General features: G+C 42.7%; 1 protein-coding gene across 2 annotated transcripts in view; it reads right to left on the reverse strand.

The window, feature by feature from the left end:
* Positions 1 to 17,092, reverse strand: part of LOC141144045 (uncharacterized) — a 68,385-nt gene that overhangs the window by 33,145 nt on the left and 18,148 nt on the right. For both annotated transcript variants that reach the window (XM_073629387.1, XM_073629386.1), the window contains exon 3: positions 9,851 to 10,237. In XM_073629387.1, coding sequence (XP_073485488.1) covers positions 9,851 to 10,237 — 387 coding nt within the window. The remainder of the gene's footprint in view (positions 1 to 9,850; positions 10,238 to 17,092) is intronic.

Here is a 17,092-nt window from a genome sequence, read left to right on the forward strand (position 1 = left end):
ATGCAAGGGTCTGTCAGGAGTCCAGAAACTCATTGACCTTTTACACACACACTAATTGCAAGCCAACAGATCACAGGTGAGGATGTTACCTTTAATAGCCATTCAAACCCCTTTGTGTCAACTTGTGTGCATGTTATCAGGCCAAAATCACCAGGGTATGTAAACTTTTGATCAGTCATTGTTGTCATTATGATTTAAAAAGAGTAAACACAGTTGACTGATAATAAATGGCTTCAGCCAAACACTAACCACGAGTGAAAGAAAAGTTTTTATGTTATCATTCATATTCTCTGAAAAAATGGCCAAGAATACATAAATTCTGCCAGGGTATGTAAACTTATGAGCACAACTATATATAAATATATATATATATATATATATATATATATATATATACACATAGAACACATCATGTTGACTGACTCCCTTATAGACAAAAAGGTACATAACGTGGGCCAAAGACATAGGACATGTTGCATCATATCATAAAGAAATAAGTACATGGAACATAACAAAATGAAACCAAAACCATATTTCAAACTGAAACTTCTGACATGATGTGGTTGAAACCATATATGAATGTGGGAGCTGCATCCTGTAAAGCTCAACGCGTTTCGTGCGTGCTATTATATCCAACTCATCAAGAGCGGATGCTGAGCATGTCTAGAAAATGTAAAAAAAGTATAATAGTCTAGGTAATAAATGCATGATGCAAAAGAACTGTTATTCAACCCTGGATAACTTACATGTGGTGACAACCTATGCGATCTTGGCAAGAAAGAGTCGCTATAAGTGTCTATCCCGGGAGCTGAGATATAGAGGATTTCAACAACACCGGCCACACACACCTCTTCCCCGCACAGCTCTTTTGGGTCTAGATTACAAGGGACAATGCTAGCCTTACTCTTATGCCGTGTACACACAACCGGGCTTTTCGACAGCAAAGGTCCCACGGAACGAATCCGCCGGACAATTCGATCGTGTGTGGGCTTCATCGGACCTTTGCTGTTGAAAAATCAGACGGGCTTTAGAAATAGAACATGCTTCAAATCTTTCCAATGGACTCTGTATGCTAGTCCGACGGACAGACAACGACGCAAGGGCAGCTAATGGCTACTGGCTATGAACTTCCTTATTCTAGTCCAGTCGTACGTCATCACGGTCGAATCCGTCGGACTTTGTTGTGATCGTGTGTAGACAAGTCCGATTCAACGGAACTCCGTTGTAACTCCGTCGAAAGTGCGTCAGGAAGACCGCCGGACTATTGATGCCGAAAAGTCCGGTGGTGTGTACACGGCATAAGGAGTTGATTCACTAAAACTGGAGAGTGCAGAATCTGGTGCATCTGTGCATGGTAGCCAATCAGCTTCTAACTTCAGCTCCTTCAATTAGGTTGTGACAAAAGAATCTGGAAGCTGATTGGTTTCTATGCAGAGTTGCACCAGACTTTGCACGCTCCAGTTTTTTGTAAATCAGCCCCTTATGCAGGCCATACATGGGTCAAATTCCGAAGAAATTTTCATTCAAAAATCAGAAACTTGATGCGTTTTGTGATCTGATGGCGCCACCATTTATTTTGAAATTCGACCAACTGAGTCTTCACTTTCACCTCCTGGGGTTACAAAAAATAATTTTTGTGGCCGGGAATCTTCTATTCTTTCGGGAATTTTCTTCTCTTGCGCTCATGCGCATTTCTTTTTCAATTATATTTCTCACACGATTCTTCCATCATTGGTTAGAAAAGTATTTGTTTTCCCCCCAAAAAATGTCCAATCTTTTAAATTCGATGACCGCACAAAAATTGGCTTCTGCTGCAGCCCACTAATGGTGCAAAATTCGAACAAAAATTCTTAGATAAGTTTTCAAAAGAAAATTCTTTCAGAATTCGACCCATGTATGGCCGGCCTTAGTGTCCACTCAGGGGAGGGGATTCCCTAAAAGGGCTACTAACCCCTGCTTCAGTGGCGGCCCGTCCATTAGGGGCGCCGCCTCCCTAATCCATTCAAAATGGTTTCCAATTTTTTTTTGTTTTTTAGAAGCACGGGATTAGAGCTCTAATCGGCTTTTAAAAAAGGGTGGGCTCGGGGCGCAGAGCACTGCACCCCCGAGCCCACTCAGTGGTGTGACAATAGCAAATTTATATTTGCTATTGTTTTCCTGCTTCTCCTGGCCAATCAGGAAGCGGGTCGACCCGAGAGGAGGAGCGATCGTATTGGCCGCCGAGGGAAGGAGGAAGGAAGTTGCTGAGGACGAAGCCGCCGCCATGGAGGAGGAGACACAAGAAGGAGCTGAAGCTACTAGAAGGGGTAAGTGCAGGGCGGGTGGGGGGGCGGACGAGCTACCAAGGGTGGGGGTGGTGATGGGTGTCTTGTTCCCCCCCCCCCCCCCCCAAAATATACAGCACCAGCCGCCACTGCCCTGCTTACACAATCACAGATTTAACATTCTTTTTTTTTCTGAAGAAATCCCTGTTTGTTTTGCCGTGACATGACCTTCCTTTGCCCTCCTTATATACACCTTGTGCTGCAATAACACAAGAAGCCGGTCTGCATCTTGCACCGTTGTAAAAATATTTTATCAAGATTGAAGCTGTTGTTGGAGGGAATGCCTGTAATTGGCGCTCACTGTTATAGATACAGTGCCTTGCAAAAGTATTCACCCCCCTTGGCATTTTTTTGTGTTTGTTGCCTTACAACCTGGAATTAACATGGATTGTTTGAGGATTTGCCTCATTTAATTTACAGAACACGCCCACAACTTTGAAGATGTTTTTTTTTTATTGTGAAGCAAACAACAAATAGGACAAAATAACAGAAAAAGTCAATGTGCAGAACTATTCACCCCCCTAAAGTCAATACTTTGTAGAGCCACCTTTTGCGGCTATCACAGCTCCAAGTCGCTTTGGATAAGTCTCTATGAGGTGCCACATCTTACCACTGGGATTTTTGCCCATTCCTCCTTGTAAAACTGCTCCAGCTCCTTCAAGTTGGATGGTTTGCGCTTGTGAACAGCAATCCTTAAGTCTGACCACAGATTTTCTATTGGATTGAGGTCTGGGCTTTGACTAGGCCATTCCAACACATTTCCATGTTTCCCCTTAAACCACTCAAAGTGTTGCTTTAGCAGTGTGTTTGGGGTCATTGTCCTGCTGGAAGGTGAACCTCCGTCCTAGCCTCAAATCACACACAGAGTGCTACAGGTTTTGCTCAAGAATATTCCTGTATTTATCACCATCCATCTTTCCCTCAACTCTGACCAGTTTCCCAGTCCTGACTGCTGAAAAACATCCCCACAGCATGATGCTGCCACCACCATGTGATCAAAGGGTTAAATGTGTTCCCTCATTAGTGTTTCTAACTGTGGGGGGAGGAGACATATCGCTGTTCGCAATTACTGCAAACAGCACATCTGTCTTTTCTCTCCTGTCAGAAAGAGGATTTCTGTGTTTTACACACACAAATCCCCCGCTCTGGATCTCGTGTCCACGATCGCGCCTGCCGGGACACGTGCATCGGGTCCCCCCCCCACCATGCAGCAGGGCGCACGCCTGCTATGGCTCTGAAAGGAGCCACCGTACATATATACGGCGATTCGCGCAGGAGAGCCAACCTGCCGCCATATATGTATGTGAGCCGGTCGGGAAGTGGTTAAGGGGGCGTTGCAGAGGGCGTGTCCTGTGCCTACATACTTTTGCTGGTAGGTGTCCCTCATTCCCATCTCAAAAAGTTGGGAAGTATGCAAAACACACCGCCAAGGCAACAAAGGAGCGGCTCAAGAAGAAGCACATTAAAGTCATGGAGTGGTCTAGCCAGTCTCCAGACCTTAATCCCATAGAAAATTTATGGAGGGAGCTGAAACTTTGAGTTGCCAAGAGACCTTAAAGGGGCTTAAAGGGGTTGTAAACCCTCGTGCATTCTATGCATTAAGGTGAAAAAAAACACCTGGCAGTCACCGGCCCCCCATTTTACTTACCTGAGCCCCTTCATCTCTTTGGTGGAGACGCGCTCTCCCTCTCTCCACGGGGTCGGGCTCTTGATTGGATAGATTGATAGCAGCTCAGTCATTGGCTCCCACTGCTGTCAATCAAATCCAATGACGCGAGCGCCAGATGGGCGGGGCTGAGTCTGGCATTCGTGTCTGTGGACGCAAATTCTGTTGGACTCGGGAGCGCGCCCGCAAAGGTAACCCCCCTTGGGAGAGCGCTTCTCTTAAGGGGCTATCTGACGTGGGGAGGAGCCGCGAGAGCCGCTGGTGGACCCCAAAACAGGATGTTCGGGGCTACTCTCTGCAAAACGATCCGCACAGTGGAGGTAAGTATGATATGTTTGTTATTTAAAAAAAAACAAAAAAACGATCCTTTACAATCACTTTAAGGATTTAGAGAAGATCTGTAAAGAAGAGTGGACCAAAATCCCTCCTGAGATGTGTGCAAACCTGATCACCACCTACAAGAGACGTCTGACCTCTGTGATCACCAACAAGGGTTTCTCCACCAACTACTAATCGTGTTTTTCTTGGGGATCAAATAATTATTTTACTCCCTGAACTCCATTTATAACATTTGTATTGTGTGCTTTTTCTGGATTTTTGGTTGATATTCTGTCTCTATCATATAAAATACACCTATGATAAAATTTATAGACCCTTCATTTCTTTGTAAGTGGGCAAAACTTACCAAATCTGCAGGGGATCCAATCATTATCCCCCCCCCCCCCACTGTATAAAATGAGGTATCATAAACCATTGTACTCTCCCTTTAATCGGTGGTATCTCGTGTGTCCTGTGCTGTAGGTAATAACCGATCGTTCAGAATTTTCAGACTGAATTCTATAAATAGCGCTGTGTTGTCAGCGTGTCGGGAACGTGACTGGACTGGTAACTATGAATACAATAGCGCTGTGTTCGTAGACAACTGTTTTTTTTTTTCTTTTTTGTTCTGTAAACACTTCTTATGTTAAGGCGTCACCTAATCCCCAAAGCTCAACACAAGTTTCCGATCCAGAAATACATATAAAGCCTCACCTCTCAATTGTAATCCATAGACAGCAAATTGTGATTTCTGCCACCTGGACCGTGTCGTCCACGGAAGAGCTCTCCCCGCATATCTGCTTTTCAGGTATGAGCGGCGCCGTGTAATAGGTAGACATGTGCGGTTCGTTTCTTTCCGAATTGAAATTCGGACAAATTTTTTAAAACGAATCCGAAATAACGGATAACATTTCAGACGAAATTCGAATTTGCATAGTTTTTTTGGATCAAATTCGAATTTCTGAAGAGAATAAAATAGAATAGAAAATGAAGGAATAGAATATAATAGAAAAGAATAAACTAGAAAAGAATAGAATTGAATAGAAAAGAATAGAATAGAAAAAAAATAATAGAATAGAATTGAAAAAATAGAAGAGAATAAAATAGAATATAACCGTCTTCCAAAATTAGAATTTCGTATAGAATAAATTCATATTCGAATAGAACAGAAAAGAATAGAATAATAAAAAAAAAGAATAGATTAGAAAATATAAGAATACAATGAAATTCCAGAAACAATAGAATAGTAAGAATATAAACATTTCCCAAAATGTAAACAGAATACATTCAAATTCGAATAGAACAGAAAAGAATAGAATAAAAAAGGATAGATTAAAAAAATATAAGACTAGAATGAAATTCCAAAAAACAATAGAATATAATAGAACAGGTTAAAAAGAATATAACCATTTCCCTAAATTTAGATAGAATACATTCAAATTTGAATAGAATAGAAAAGAATAGAATAAAAAAAAGAATAGATTAGAAAATATAATAGAATGAAATTCAAAAAACAATAGAATAGAATAGTATAGAAAGAATTTAACCATTTCCCAAAATTTTAATAGAATAAATTCAAATAGAACAGAAAAGAAGAGAATATAAAAAAGAATAGATTAGAAAATATAAGAATAAAATTAAATAAAAAAAAAATAGAAAGAATATAACCATTTCACAAAATTGAAATAGAATACATTCAAATTCTAATATAATATAAAAGAATAGAATAAAATAGAATAGATTAGAAAATATAAGAATATAATCAAATAAAAAAAAAAACAATAGAATAGAAAGAGTATAACAATTTCCCAAAATTTAAATAGAATACATTCAAATAGAACACATAAGAATAGAATAAAAAGAATAGATTAGAAAATATGAGAATAGAATGAAATTCAAAAAATCAATAGACTAGAATAGAAAGAATATAACCATTTCCCAAAATTCAAATAGAATATATTCAAATTCGAATAGGACAGAAAAGAAAAGAATAAAAAAAGAATAGATTAGAAAATAGAAGCAAAGAATATAATTTAAACAAATAACAATAGAATAGAATAGAAAGAATATAAACATATAACCAAATTTTAATATCATTATTAGTGTTACTAAACCCAGGACTCTGCAGTCACTATATCTGATCTCCCCAGGAGTCTGCAGTCACTATATCTGGTCTCCCCAGGAGTCTGCACTCACTATATCTGGTCTCCCCAGGACTCTGCACTCACTATATCTGCTCTCCCCAGGACTCTGCAGTCACTAAATCTGATCTCCCCAGGACTCTGCAGTCACTAAATCTGATCTCCCCAGGAGTCTGCATTCACTATATCTGATCTCCCCAGGAGTCTGCATTCACTATATCTGATCTCCCCAGGAGTCTGCATTCACTATATCTGATCTCCCCAGGAGCCTGCACTCACTATATCTGATCTCCCCAGGACTCTGAACTCACTATATCTGGTCTCCCAAAGTACACAGAACATGGAAATGTAATTATTTTAGTCAATATAAACTGATAAATACCTTTTCTCATTAGCAATATATAGCAGTCTTGTGACTTCTATCAGTGTCTGGTTACAGCATGTAGGAGGAGTTTTCATTCTCCTCTGATTGTCCTATGAGGATGCAGGACCCCTGACCCTCTGTCTGGACAGTGCTGATAACATGCACCTTCCCCAAAAATTTTTTTTAAATCTCTCTTGCAATACACACCAAACTGAGCATGTGCAGAGTGACTCCAAAGGCTCTGCCTTATCAGGAGATCTATTAGGGACAGTGGAAGAAGGGGAGGATCAGAGAAGACAGGATCAAACAGACTTTTTACACAATGCAGAGGATTAACCCTTTTGCTTCCACAGTGAGTATAACAAGCAATGCTTTACTGCATATACAGACTGATTTTACTGTTGTGGGTTTAGAAACACTTTAATGTATGTTTGAGAAACAAAGACTGTATACAAATAGTTTAAAAAACACATAAAAATCAGCTTAATAAACGTAAAAATAAACATTAAAATTGACCCCAAACCATTCTCTTTATGCTGTACAAAATAAACTACAAAGTTATGAATACATTCAGGATATTACACACAGTATCTCACAAAAGTAAGTACACCCCTCACATTTGTGTAAATCTTTTCTTCTATCTTTTCATGTGACAATACTGAAGAAATGACACTTTGCTACAATATCTGTATCAGGTGGCGACTGATTACTGTGATCTGCTGGCTGTTGTGAGGCACCTGCTGGTGGACAACCAAACTGCAACCTTCTGGTGTGGGAAGCACAGCGCCACCAGCAGGGGATCCGGGTCCTGACAATGGGGGTTATAAATAAATCATCTGCCCAGGGTATCAAATACTGTATATACTCGAGTATAAGCCGAGTTTTTCAGCACATTTTTTTGTGCTGAAAATGCCCCCCTCGGCTTATACTGGAGTCAAGCACTTCTCTGCAGCAGAGAATGACATTTTCCGAACCAACTTTGGGGTCCCGTATCTCGGGACCACTTGGCGCTAGGAACTCCAGTGGAACTAACACTACAACATATCCAAATTTGGGGTTCTTTGCACCAAGTGGCCCCCGAGATACGGGGCCCCAAATTCGGTTCGGAAAATGTCATTCTCTGCTGCAGAAAAGTGCTTTTTCCAAACCGACTTTGGGGCCCCTTATCTTGGGGCCACTTGGTGTTAGGAACCCCAGCTTTGGATATGTTGTAGTGCTAGTTGCACCGGGTTTGCACACCAAATGTGGGATTCCTAGCACCAAGTGGACCCGAGATACGGGGCCCGAAAGTCGGTCAACTGTGTCTATCTGCAGCAATGTAATTTCAGGACCCTTTTGGCTGCAGCTAGGGGGGGCATCTAAGAACCCTTAACTACCGGCTTGAATTTTGGGGGACCTATGGCTGCAAATGGGCACAGTGAGGCTGCAAATGGGCACAGTGAGGCTGCAAATGGGCACAGTGAGGCTGCAAATGGGCATTGTTGACCCTCTTTTTCCACTTACAGTAGCTGTGCATTTCTCACCCTAGGCTTATACTCGAGTCAATAAGTTTTCCCAGTTTTTTGTGGTAAAATTAGGTGCCTCGGCTTATATTCGGGTCGGTTTATACTCGAATATATACGGTACTCTAGGTATGCCGCATTTACTTTTACTTTATTTAACCGCTTGCCGACCACCTCGCGATGATATACGTCGGCAGAAGGGCTCGTACAGGCAGAATCACGTACCTGTACGTTCCACTTTAAGAGGCGGCCAGCGGGCACGCCCGCGGCAAGCTCCGTGAGTAGGGTCGCGGGTCCCGCAGACTCGATCGCTGCGGAGATACCCGCGATCGCCTCATGGGGAGGAAGAACGGGGAGATGCTAATGTAAACAGCATCTCCCCGTTCTGCCTAGTGACAGTGTCACTGATCTCTGCTCCCTGTCATTGGAACAGAGATCAGTGACGTGTCACACACAACCCATCCCCCCCCCCACAGTTAGAAACATTCCTTAGGACACACTTAACCCCTACACTGCCACCTAGTGGTTAACCCCTTCACTGCCAGTGTCATTTACACAGTAATCAGTGAATTTGTATAGCACTAATTGCTGTATAAATGCCAATGGTCCCAAAAATGTGTCAAAAATGTCCGATGTGTCCGCCATAATGTTGCAGCCATGATAAAAATCGCTGATCGCTGCCATTTTAAAAAAAAATAAATTATTAATACAAATGCCATAAAACTATCCCCTATTTGTAAACGCTATAACTTTTGCGCAAACCGATCAATAATCGCTTATTGCGGGTTTTTTTACCAAAAATATGTAGAAGAATACGTATCGACCTAAACTGAGGAAAAAAATCGTTTTTTTATATATTTTTGGGGGATATTTATTATAGCAAAAAGTAAAAAATAATGTGTTTTTTTCAAAATTGTCGCTCTTTTTTTTGTTTATAGCGCAAAATATAAAAACCGCAGAGGTGATCAAATACCACCAAAAGAAAGCTCTATTTGTGGGAAAAAAAAAGGACGTCAATTTTGATTGGGAGCAACGTCGTACGACCGCGCAATTGTCAGTTAAAGCGACGCAGTGCCGAATCGCAAAAAGTGCTCTGGTCAGGAAAGGGGGTAAAATCTTCCGGGGCTGAAGTGGTTAAAGCTTTCTACAACTTATTAATGACGCTAATATATCAAGAGTTGTAGATTTAGTAACTTTTAGCGGGGGGGGGGGTTCTATGGCTTAAAATTGATTCAAGGGCTCCTCTAAAGGTAAAAAGGTTGAGAAATGCCGCCCTAAACCTTCCAGGAATAAAATCCTGACAGAACTCTTCCCGGGATCTATCCAGAAAGAAGTAAAATGCTGGGTATTCAGTGCAGTGATTTGTCTACATTCAGTTACACTAAAGCCAACAAAAACACCGAAAACTCCGTCTGCAAATTCAGGTCATCTTGATTTGATACCTCCAGATATTCTGCAACCTGGAGGACTTCATAGGTATAATGACTCTTCTTTTTTTTTTTTTTAAAACGAGGAAAAGGAAATGAGTCACTTACCTGTACAATAGGTCAAGTAGCAATTTGGAGTTCCGGTTATGTTGTACACATAGTATCCCAGGGGACAAGCCTTCACCTGGATGGTTGACGTCCATTGGCAGCAGTATCCAGCCCAGTTAGCACAAACCGTGCGACTCACGATGCCGTCTGTAATAACCGGATGTGTTCCATTCATCCACATTGGAGCGTCCGTATTACATCTATGTATGGGTACACAGTATTCTGGTATACGATCACCTCCACTACTATTAAACTGATACCATCCAGTCATGGAACTATCACAGCTCTGAGTGTATACTGTGTTGTTTACGCTTCTCCAGGGCTCATTGAGCACAGTGCGATTCACACAAGGATCAGAGCAGCCAAGAGAACCGGTACACTCAGATCCTAAGTCACAAAAAAAAACAAAAAAAAAAAATCAATAAAAAGACCAGAACCAATACCATCCATCCTAATACCTGCTCCTGCCTCTGACTTCACAAATTCTGCTTCCCTGTCTATCTGATTATTGGCTTCCAATGATCAAAATTCAAACTTCTAACTACAACCTGCAATGTCGGCTCCAATCTGACTCCTCAATACTTTCTCCTGCTAATTTCCACATAGCAGTGTATAGTGAGGTCCAACACATCTGCATTCTGTAGTCTGATCTCCATGAAGCCCGAAGCGCTCAGCTCTGAGAGTTTCCAGTTAAGGAGTTGTCATTCCCCGGCTGCTGGGACCAGGGAAACGGCTAATCAAGAAGGATCTGTGCTTGGTTAGCTGCAGTTGATGTCAGGTGAGAAATCGGGGGGATTAATAAAACCCCTAATGTCTCCATAAAGAACACCTTTCACCTGCCTAATGATATCACATTGGAGGTTTGGTAATCCTCTTGTGATAAGCAAGAAAGTTAAATAAAAAATAAAATAATAAAAGTTTTGTAAAAAGTGGAATCAAATAGAATTTAAAAAAAAGAAACTTCACTTCAGCTTGTAAAAGAGCAATGTGACCAGCAAGCTTAGACAAAGCATTTACAGTACAATTCAGCTCCAGTTTGCTAATGTTGAAAACAGATCCTAATGGGAGTGCTGATTGCCACTTTAAGCAAGCTGCTAGCAGGCTTCAGCACTTCCTAAAGCTTGGTGAAAGCCTGCTGAAGCCTGCTAATTTTTTTTAAAAGTCAGCAGCTACAAACACTGCAAGCACACTTACCTTTCCAGGGTGCCCGCAATGTCAGCCGCCCCGAGGCCGATATGTCCATCGGATCGGGTCCCGGCGCCGCCATTCGAACTAAGGGGAACAGGCAGTGGAGCCTTGTGGCTTGACTGCCCGTTTCCTACTGCGCATGCGCGAGTCGCATGGCGCTTTGTGAATGGCCGGCTGTGTTCTGGGACACGCACAGGTCACAGAAGACAACGTGCCCCATTTCCCAGAAGACAACGCGAGGAGGAGAAGAATGAAGACTACCAGGGAATAGGAAGTGGCAGATTAGGACAATTTGCCTAGCAACAGCCATTTCTGGTGAGTAAAAAAATTTTTTTTTCAATTTTTTTTCCACATTTTTAGGAGCCTTTTTATGTATTTTTTTTTTTTTTAGGGTGGACCTCCGTTTTAAATTGGCAACCAACACTCCCATTAGGATAAGATATTTTTATAATTTCTTTGTTTGACACAAATAGTGCTTTCTTTTGGTGGTATTTAACCACTTCAGCCCCGGAAGGATTTACCCCCTTCCTGACCAGAGCACTTTTTGCGATTCGGCACTGCGTCGCTTTAACTGACAATTGCGCGGTCGTGTGACGTGACTCTGAAACAAAATTGACGTCCTTTTTTCCCGACAAATAGAGCTTTCTTTTGGTGGTATTTGATCATCTCTGTGATTTTTATTTTTTGCGCTATAAACAAAATAAGAGCGACAATTTTGAAAAAAATGCATTATTTTTTACATTTTGCTTATAATAAATATCCCCCAAAAATATATAAAAAAAACATTTTTTTTCCTCAGTTTAGGCCGATCCGTATTCTTCTACATATTTTTGGTAAAAACAAATCACAATAAGCGTTTATTGATTGGTTTGTGCAAAAGTTATAGCTTTTACAACATAGGGGATAGTTTTATGGCATTTTTATTAATAATTTTTTTTTTTACTAGTAATGTCGGCGATCAGCGATTTTTATTGTGACTGCGACATTATGGCGGACATGTCGGACATTTTTGACACATTTTTGGGACCATTGTCATTTATACAGCGATCAGTGCTATAAAACTGCACTGATTCCTGTGTAAATGACACTGGCAGTGAAGGGGTTAACCACTAGGGGGCGGGGAGGGGTTAAGTCAGTACTAGGGAGTGTTTCTAACTGTAGGGGGGATGGGCTGTGTGTGACACGTCACTGATCTCTGCTCCCGATGACAGGGAGCAGAGATCAGTGACACTATCACTAGGCAGAACAGGGAGATGCTTGTTTACATCGGCATCTCCCCGTTCGTCCTCTCTGTGAGGCGATCGCGGGTATCCCTGCGGCGATCGAGTCTGTGGAACCCGCGACCTGACTCACGACAGAGCTTGTGGCAGGCGCGCACACACGGCAGGAAATTCAAAGTAACGTACGGGTACGTTACTTTGAGCGGCCGTGCCATTCTGCCGACGTATATCTACAGGAGGCGGTCGGGAAGCGGTTAAAGAGGTTGTAAACCTCCCTTTACACGTTATACCTATAGGTGAACCTAGAATAAGGCTTACCTATAGGTACTGTAAATATCTCCTAAACATGCGCCGTTTAGGAGATATTTACAGTATACTGCGCCGATGATGTCATCGATGCATGCGCTCTGAAAAAACGGGCACCGTGCCGTTTTTTTCAGTAGCGTGTGCCGTGACCGGTGGCTCCCTCACGGGAATGATGTCAGCGACTCTGGCCAGTCACAGAGGCGGAGTCCGCGGCCCCAGAAAGAAGACAGATGAAGATGGATGCGGCCTGCATCGGGGACGGCGTGGGCTTTGTTTGCAGGTAAGTGTCATATAATGTGCTAGTATGCATCGCATACTAGCAGATTATGTCTTTACTTTGCAGGGGAGGGAGAAGAAATTTTTTTTATCGAGGGTTTACTTCCTCTTTAACCACCACTGGGTTTTTGTATTCTTTGCTGAATAAACAAAAAAAAAAAAAGACCAAAAATGTGGAAAAAACATGTTTTTCGATGCTTCTATTGTAAAATTTAGCAATCTAATAAACTTACATTAAGGTCAAAATTTATTCTGCTACATTTTTTTTGGTGAAAATAATCCAAATGAGTGTATATTATTTAATCTGTAGGGAAGTTATAGAGTCCATAAACTATGGGATATACAGGAGCATTTCATAAAATTAGAAGATCATCAAAATGTTAATTTATTTCAGTAATTCAATTCAAAAAGTGAAACTCCTATATTTTATATAGATGCGCTACACACAGAGTGATATATTTCAAGCATTTCTTTCTTTTAATTTTGATGATTATGGCTTACAGCGAGTGAAAACCCAAAATTCAGTATCTCAGAAAATCAGAATATTACATTACATGTACAGTATAGTGTGCACTCAATACTTGGTCGGGGCTCCTTTTCCATGAATTACGGCATCAATGCGGCGTGGCATGGAGGAGATCAGACTGTGGCACTGCTGAGGTGTTATGGAAGCCCAGGTTGCTTTGATAGTGGCCTTCACCTCATCTTCATTGTTGGGTCTGGTGTCTCATCTTCTTCTTGACAATAACCCACAGGTTCTCTATGGTGTTTAGTTCAGAAGTGTTTGCTGGCCAATCAAGCACATTGATACCATGATCATGTGACCAGGTATTGGTACTTATGGCAGTGTGGGAGGTGCCAAGTCCTGCTGGAAAATGAAATTAGCATCTCCATAAAGCTGGTCAGCAGAGGGAGGCATGAAGTGCTCTAGAATTTCCTGGTAGAGGGCTGCACAGACTTTGGACTTGATAAAACACAGGAGGATCAACACCAGCAGATGACATGGCTCTCCAAATCATCACTGACTGTGGGGCAGGCACGGGGCAAAAAAAAAAAAAACACGCAGCAACCAAAAAAAAAAACAAAACAATAAAGGGTATACAGCATTGTATACAGCACTACATTTTATGATTACTGATAGGTGGCACTGGTATGCGGCACTGATGGGCACTCATAGGCGGCACTGATGGGCACTCATAGGCGGCACTGATGGGCACTCATAGTTGGCATTGATGGGCAATCATAGGTGGCATTGATGGTTACTTATGGGTGGCACTGATAGTTGGCACAGATGGGCACGGATGGGCACTGATACGTGGCACCGATGGACACTGATGGGTGGCACTGCTGACACTAATTGTTTTCAGTGATGCCCCTAAGGGTGGCATTGCTGGGCATCACTGCAACATAATGGTGCCAATCAGTGCCCATTTGTGAGCACTGATTGGCACAGATTGGGCACACTGAGCACATGTGGATGGCCATGGGGTACATACCTGGCCATCCACATGTTGCCCCTTCCCTGGTGGTCCTAGTGGCGATCCCCGGTGGTCCAGTGTGGTGATCTGAGGGGGGGCTGCGCTGATAAACAATCAGCGCAGACCCCCCCTGCCAGGAGAGCCGCAGATCGGCTCTCCTCTACTCGCGTCTGTCAGACGCGAGTGAGGAAGAGCCGATCAACGGCTCTTCCTATTGACAGCGTGATCAGCCGTGCTTGGATACGGCTGATCACGTGGTAAAGAGCCTTCGCCGGAGGCTCTTTACCAAGATTGGTGTAGCGGTGTGTCAGACTGACCCACCGATCGCCGCGATGCGCGCCCCCGTGGGTGCGCGGCGGCATGTTATCCTGCTCGGCGTCATATGACGTCCAGTCAGGATAACAGAACCACTTCCCGGACGTCAATCCACCATAGGGCAGGCGGGAAGTGGTTAAACACTGCACTACACTAACACACTACACTGACACTACACTCAACTCACACTGTACTGACACTATACTAACACTCTACACTCAGAGTCACAACAACACACTAACTCGCTAGTAGCAAACTGAGCCCTGCTCTATCTACAGGTATCTCCATTCCAACAACACACTCCAAAAAGGTTCCTTTGGGAAGGAACCTTTTATAGTGTGGGGTGGGAAGATGAGCACTGAACCATGATTGGGCAAAGTCATCATGACTTTGTCCAATCATGGCTTTGACAGCGGTCAGGTGCTTTGCTTTAGCCATGCAGGGCCCTAGAATGCACTGCGTGGCTCCCTGCGAATTCGGATGTTCGCCAAATGGCAAAAGGTCCAAAGGGCCTGGTATTGATTTGATTGTTTTTTTTTAGCATGTTTCTATTGCCGGCAATGGTATTGTATTGCCAGCAATTTAAATGTCATTTTTCTTTCTTTCTAGATGTCAGTTTTGCTGCAGCAGGTTCTATACATGGCACAGATGTGTCACTGTACAGGCAGACTAAGGGGACCCCCCAGGAACGATATTTCAAGGAATTTTTCATTTTTTATTGTTTCCCTTTAAGCATTAGTAAAATCACTGCTCCTGGAAAAATGTTGCATTGATACATGTTCCCCAGGGCAGCACCCAGACCGCCAAACTCTATTTATGGCCAATTACTTGCATATGAGCCTTCAAAATGGGCACTTTTGATTTTTGAAGTTCCGGTCCCAAAGACTGTAATAGGGTTCACAATTTAGGTCCAAGCTTTTGTCATGTTGGAGAGTTCTGGCACGAACCAAACATAGTGGTGTATAGCCCATCTCTAATCACAGTCCCGTTCTAAGTCGCTGATCACCATCATTAGTCGTATAAACAAAACATTCCAATCTATCCCACAGTTTGTAGCAGTGGCGGTCCATCAATAAGGTGCACCCCCCTCAGCCCCCCCCAAAGCTAGACATATAAAAATAAAGTGGTCCTTTAAGAGTGTCTGGTCATTGAGCTGTCTATTAGAAGCTTGACTTCAGGTGATTGCAGCTAAAAAGCTTCATTGGGAGGTCTTTCGAGTGTAAACAGGGTGCAGGCCATGCGTCGGGGAAGAGACAGATCGGAGGACATGCCAGGACACACCAGACATTTAACTCCTCATCTTTATCTCTTTATCATCTTCCCACTGACCATCGAACAATGAAGAGGAAGAAAGGTAGGTGCGGGCTGTGTGCAGGGGATGGAGGGTGTCTGGACTGACAGACATGGGAGCGGGTTGTGTTGTCTGTGTGGACATTTGCTTCCCATGCTGCTGTCAAAGTGAATGCTCTGCCTCTGTCACTATGTATTGCGGGATTGCCCAATCATCAGGACCCCTCCACCCATAGTCATACCTCCCAACTTTCTGAAATGGGAATGAGAGACACCTATTCGCAAAAAGTATGTAGGCATAGGACACACCCCCTGCCACGCCCCCCTTAAAGGAGAATTGTACAAAAAAAATGATTGGTTAAACCCACAAGTGATTTTTAACCACTACTATTCCATTATATTGGCTTGTAATATTTACAAATGCAGCCATTTAGAAATTGGATGAAAGGTTTAGCACTGGGAAACACTTTTTGATAGATAAATAGTGCATTTTATATACATCTATACAGATCAGATCAAAATGAGGGGCAAATGAGGAGCAATGAGGGACAGAGGGACTTTGTTCCAAATCAGGGACAGTGCCTCCAAATCTGGGACAGTTGGAAGCTATGCATAGTTCTGCTCGGACTTTAGCCCCCCTCTGATCTGAATCCTACTACCAGAGTCCTGTGTAGCCTGCAAAGTGATTTGTGACACTTTTAATGGCTTTGTGTCTGATGATGATCTACTCCTATAATAAAAAGTGTTGTGAGCACGCCACGTAAGGTTGCCACCTGTCCGTTGACACGTTTCAGCCTATAAGTGTTGGGTTTCAGAGCCCATCAGTGCTGCCCATCAGTGCCACCCATCAATGCCCATCAGTGCTCGTAAGTGCCGCCCATCAGTGCCACCTATCCGTGCCTCCTATCAGTGCCCACCAATGCCACCCATCAGTGCCGTCTATCAGTACTCATCAGTGCCATATATCAGTGCCACCTCTCAGTGCCCATAAGTGCGGCATATTAGTGCCTCCTCATCAGTGCCACCTCATCAGTGCCCATCAGTGAAGGAGGAAAATTACTTATTTACAAAATTTACTGACAGAAACTAAGAAAAACTTTTTTCTTTTTTAATTTTCGGTCTTTTTTTTTTTTTTTTTGCAAAAAATTAAAAACCCAGCAGTGATTAAA

The sequence above is a fragment of the Aquarana catesbeiana genome, linkage group LG05, assembly GCF_042186555.1.
Source record: "Aquarana catesbeiana isolate 2022-GZ linkage group LG05, ASM4218655v1, whole genome shotgun sequence".
Classification (NCBI taxonomy): domain Eukaryota; kingdom Metazoa; phylum Chordata; class Amphibia; order Anura; family Ranidae; genus Aquarana; species Aquarana catesbeiana.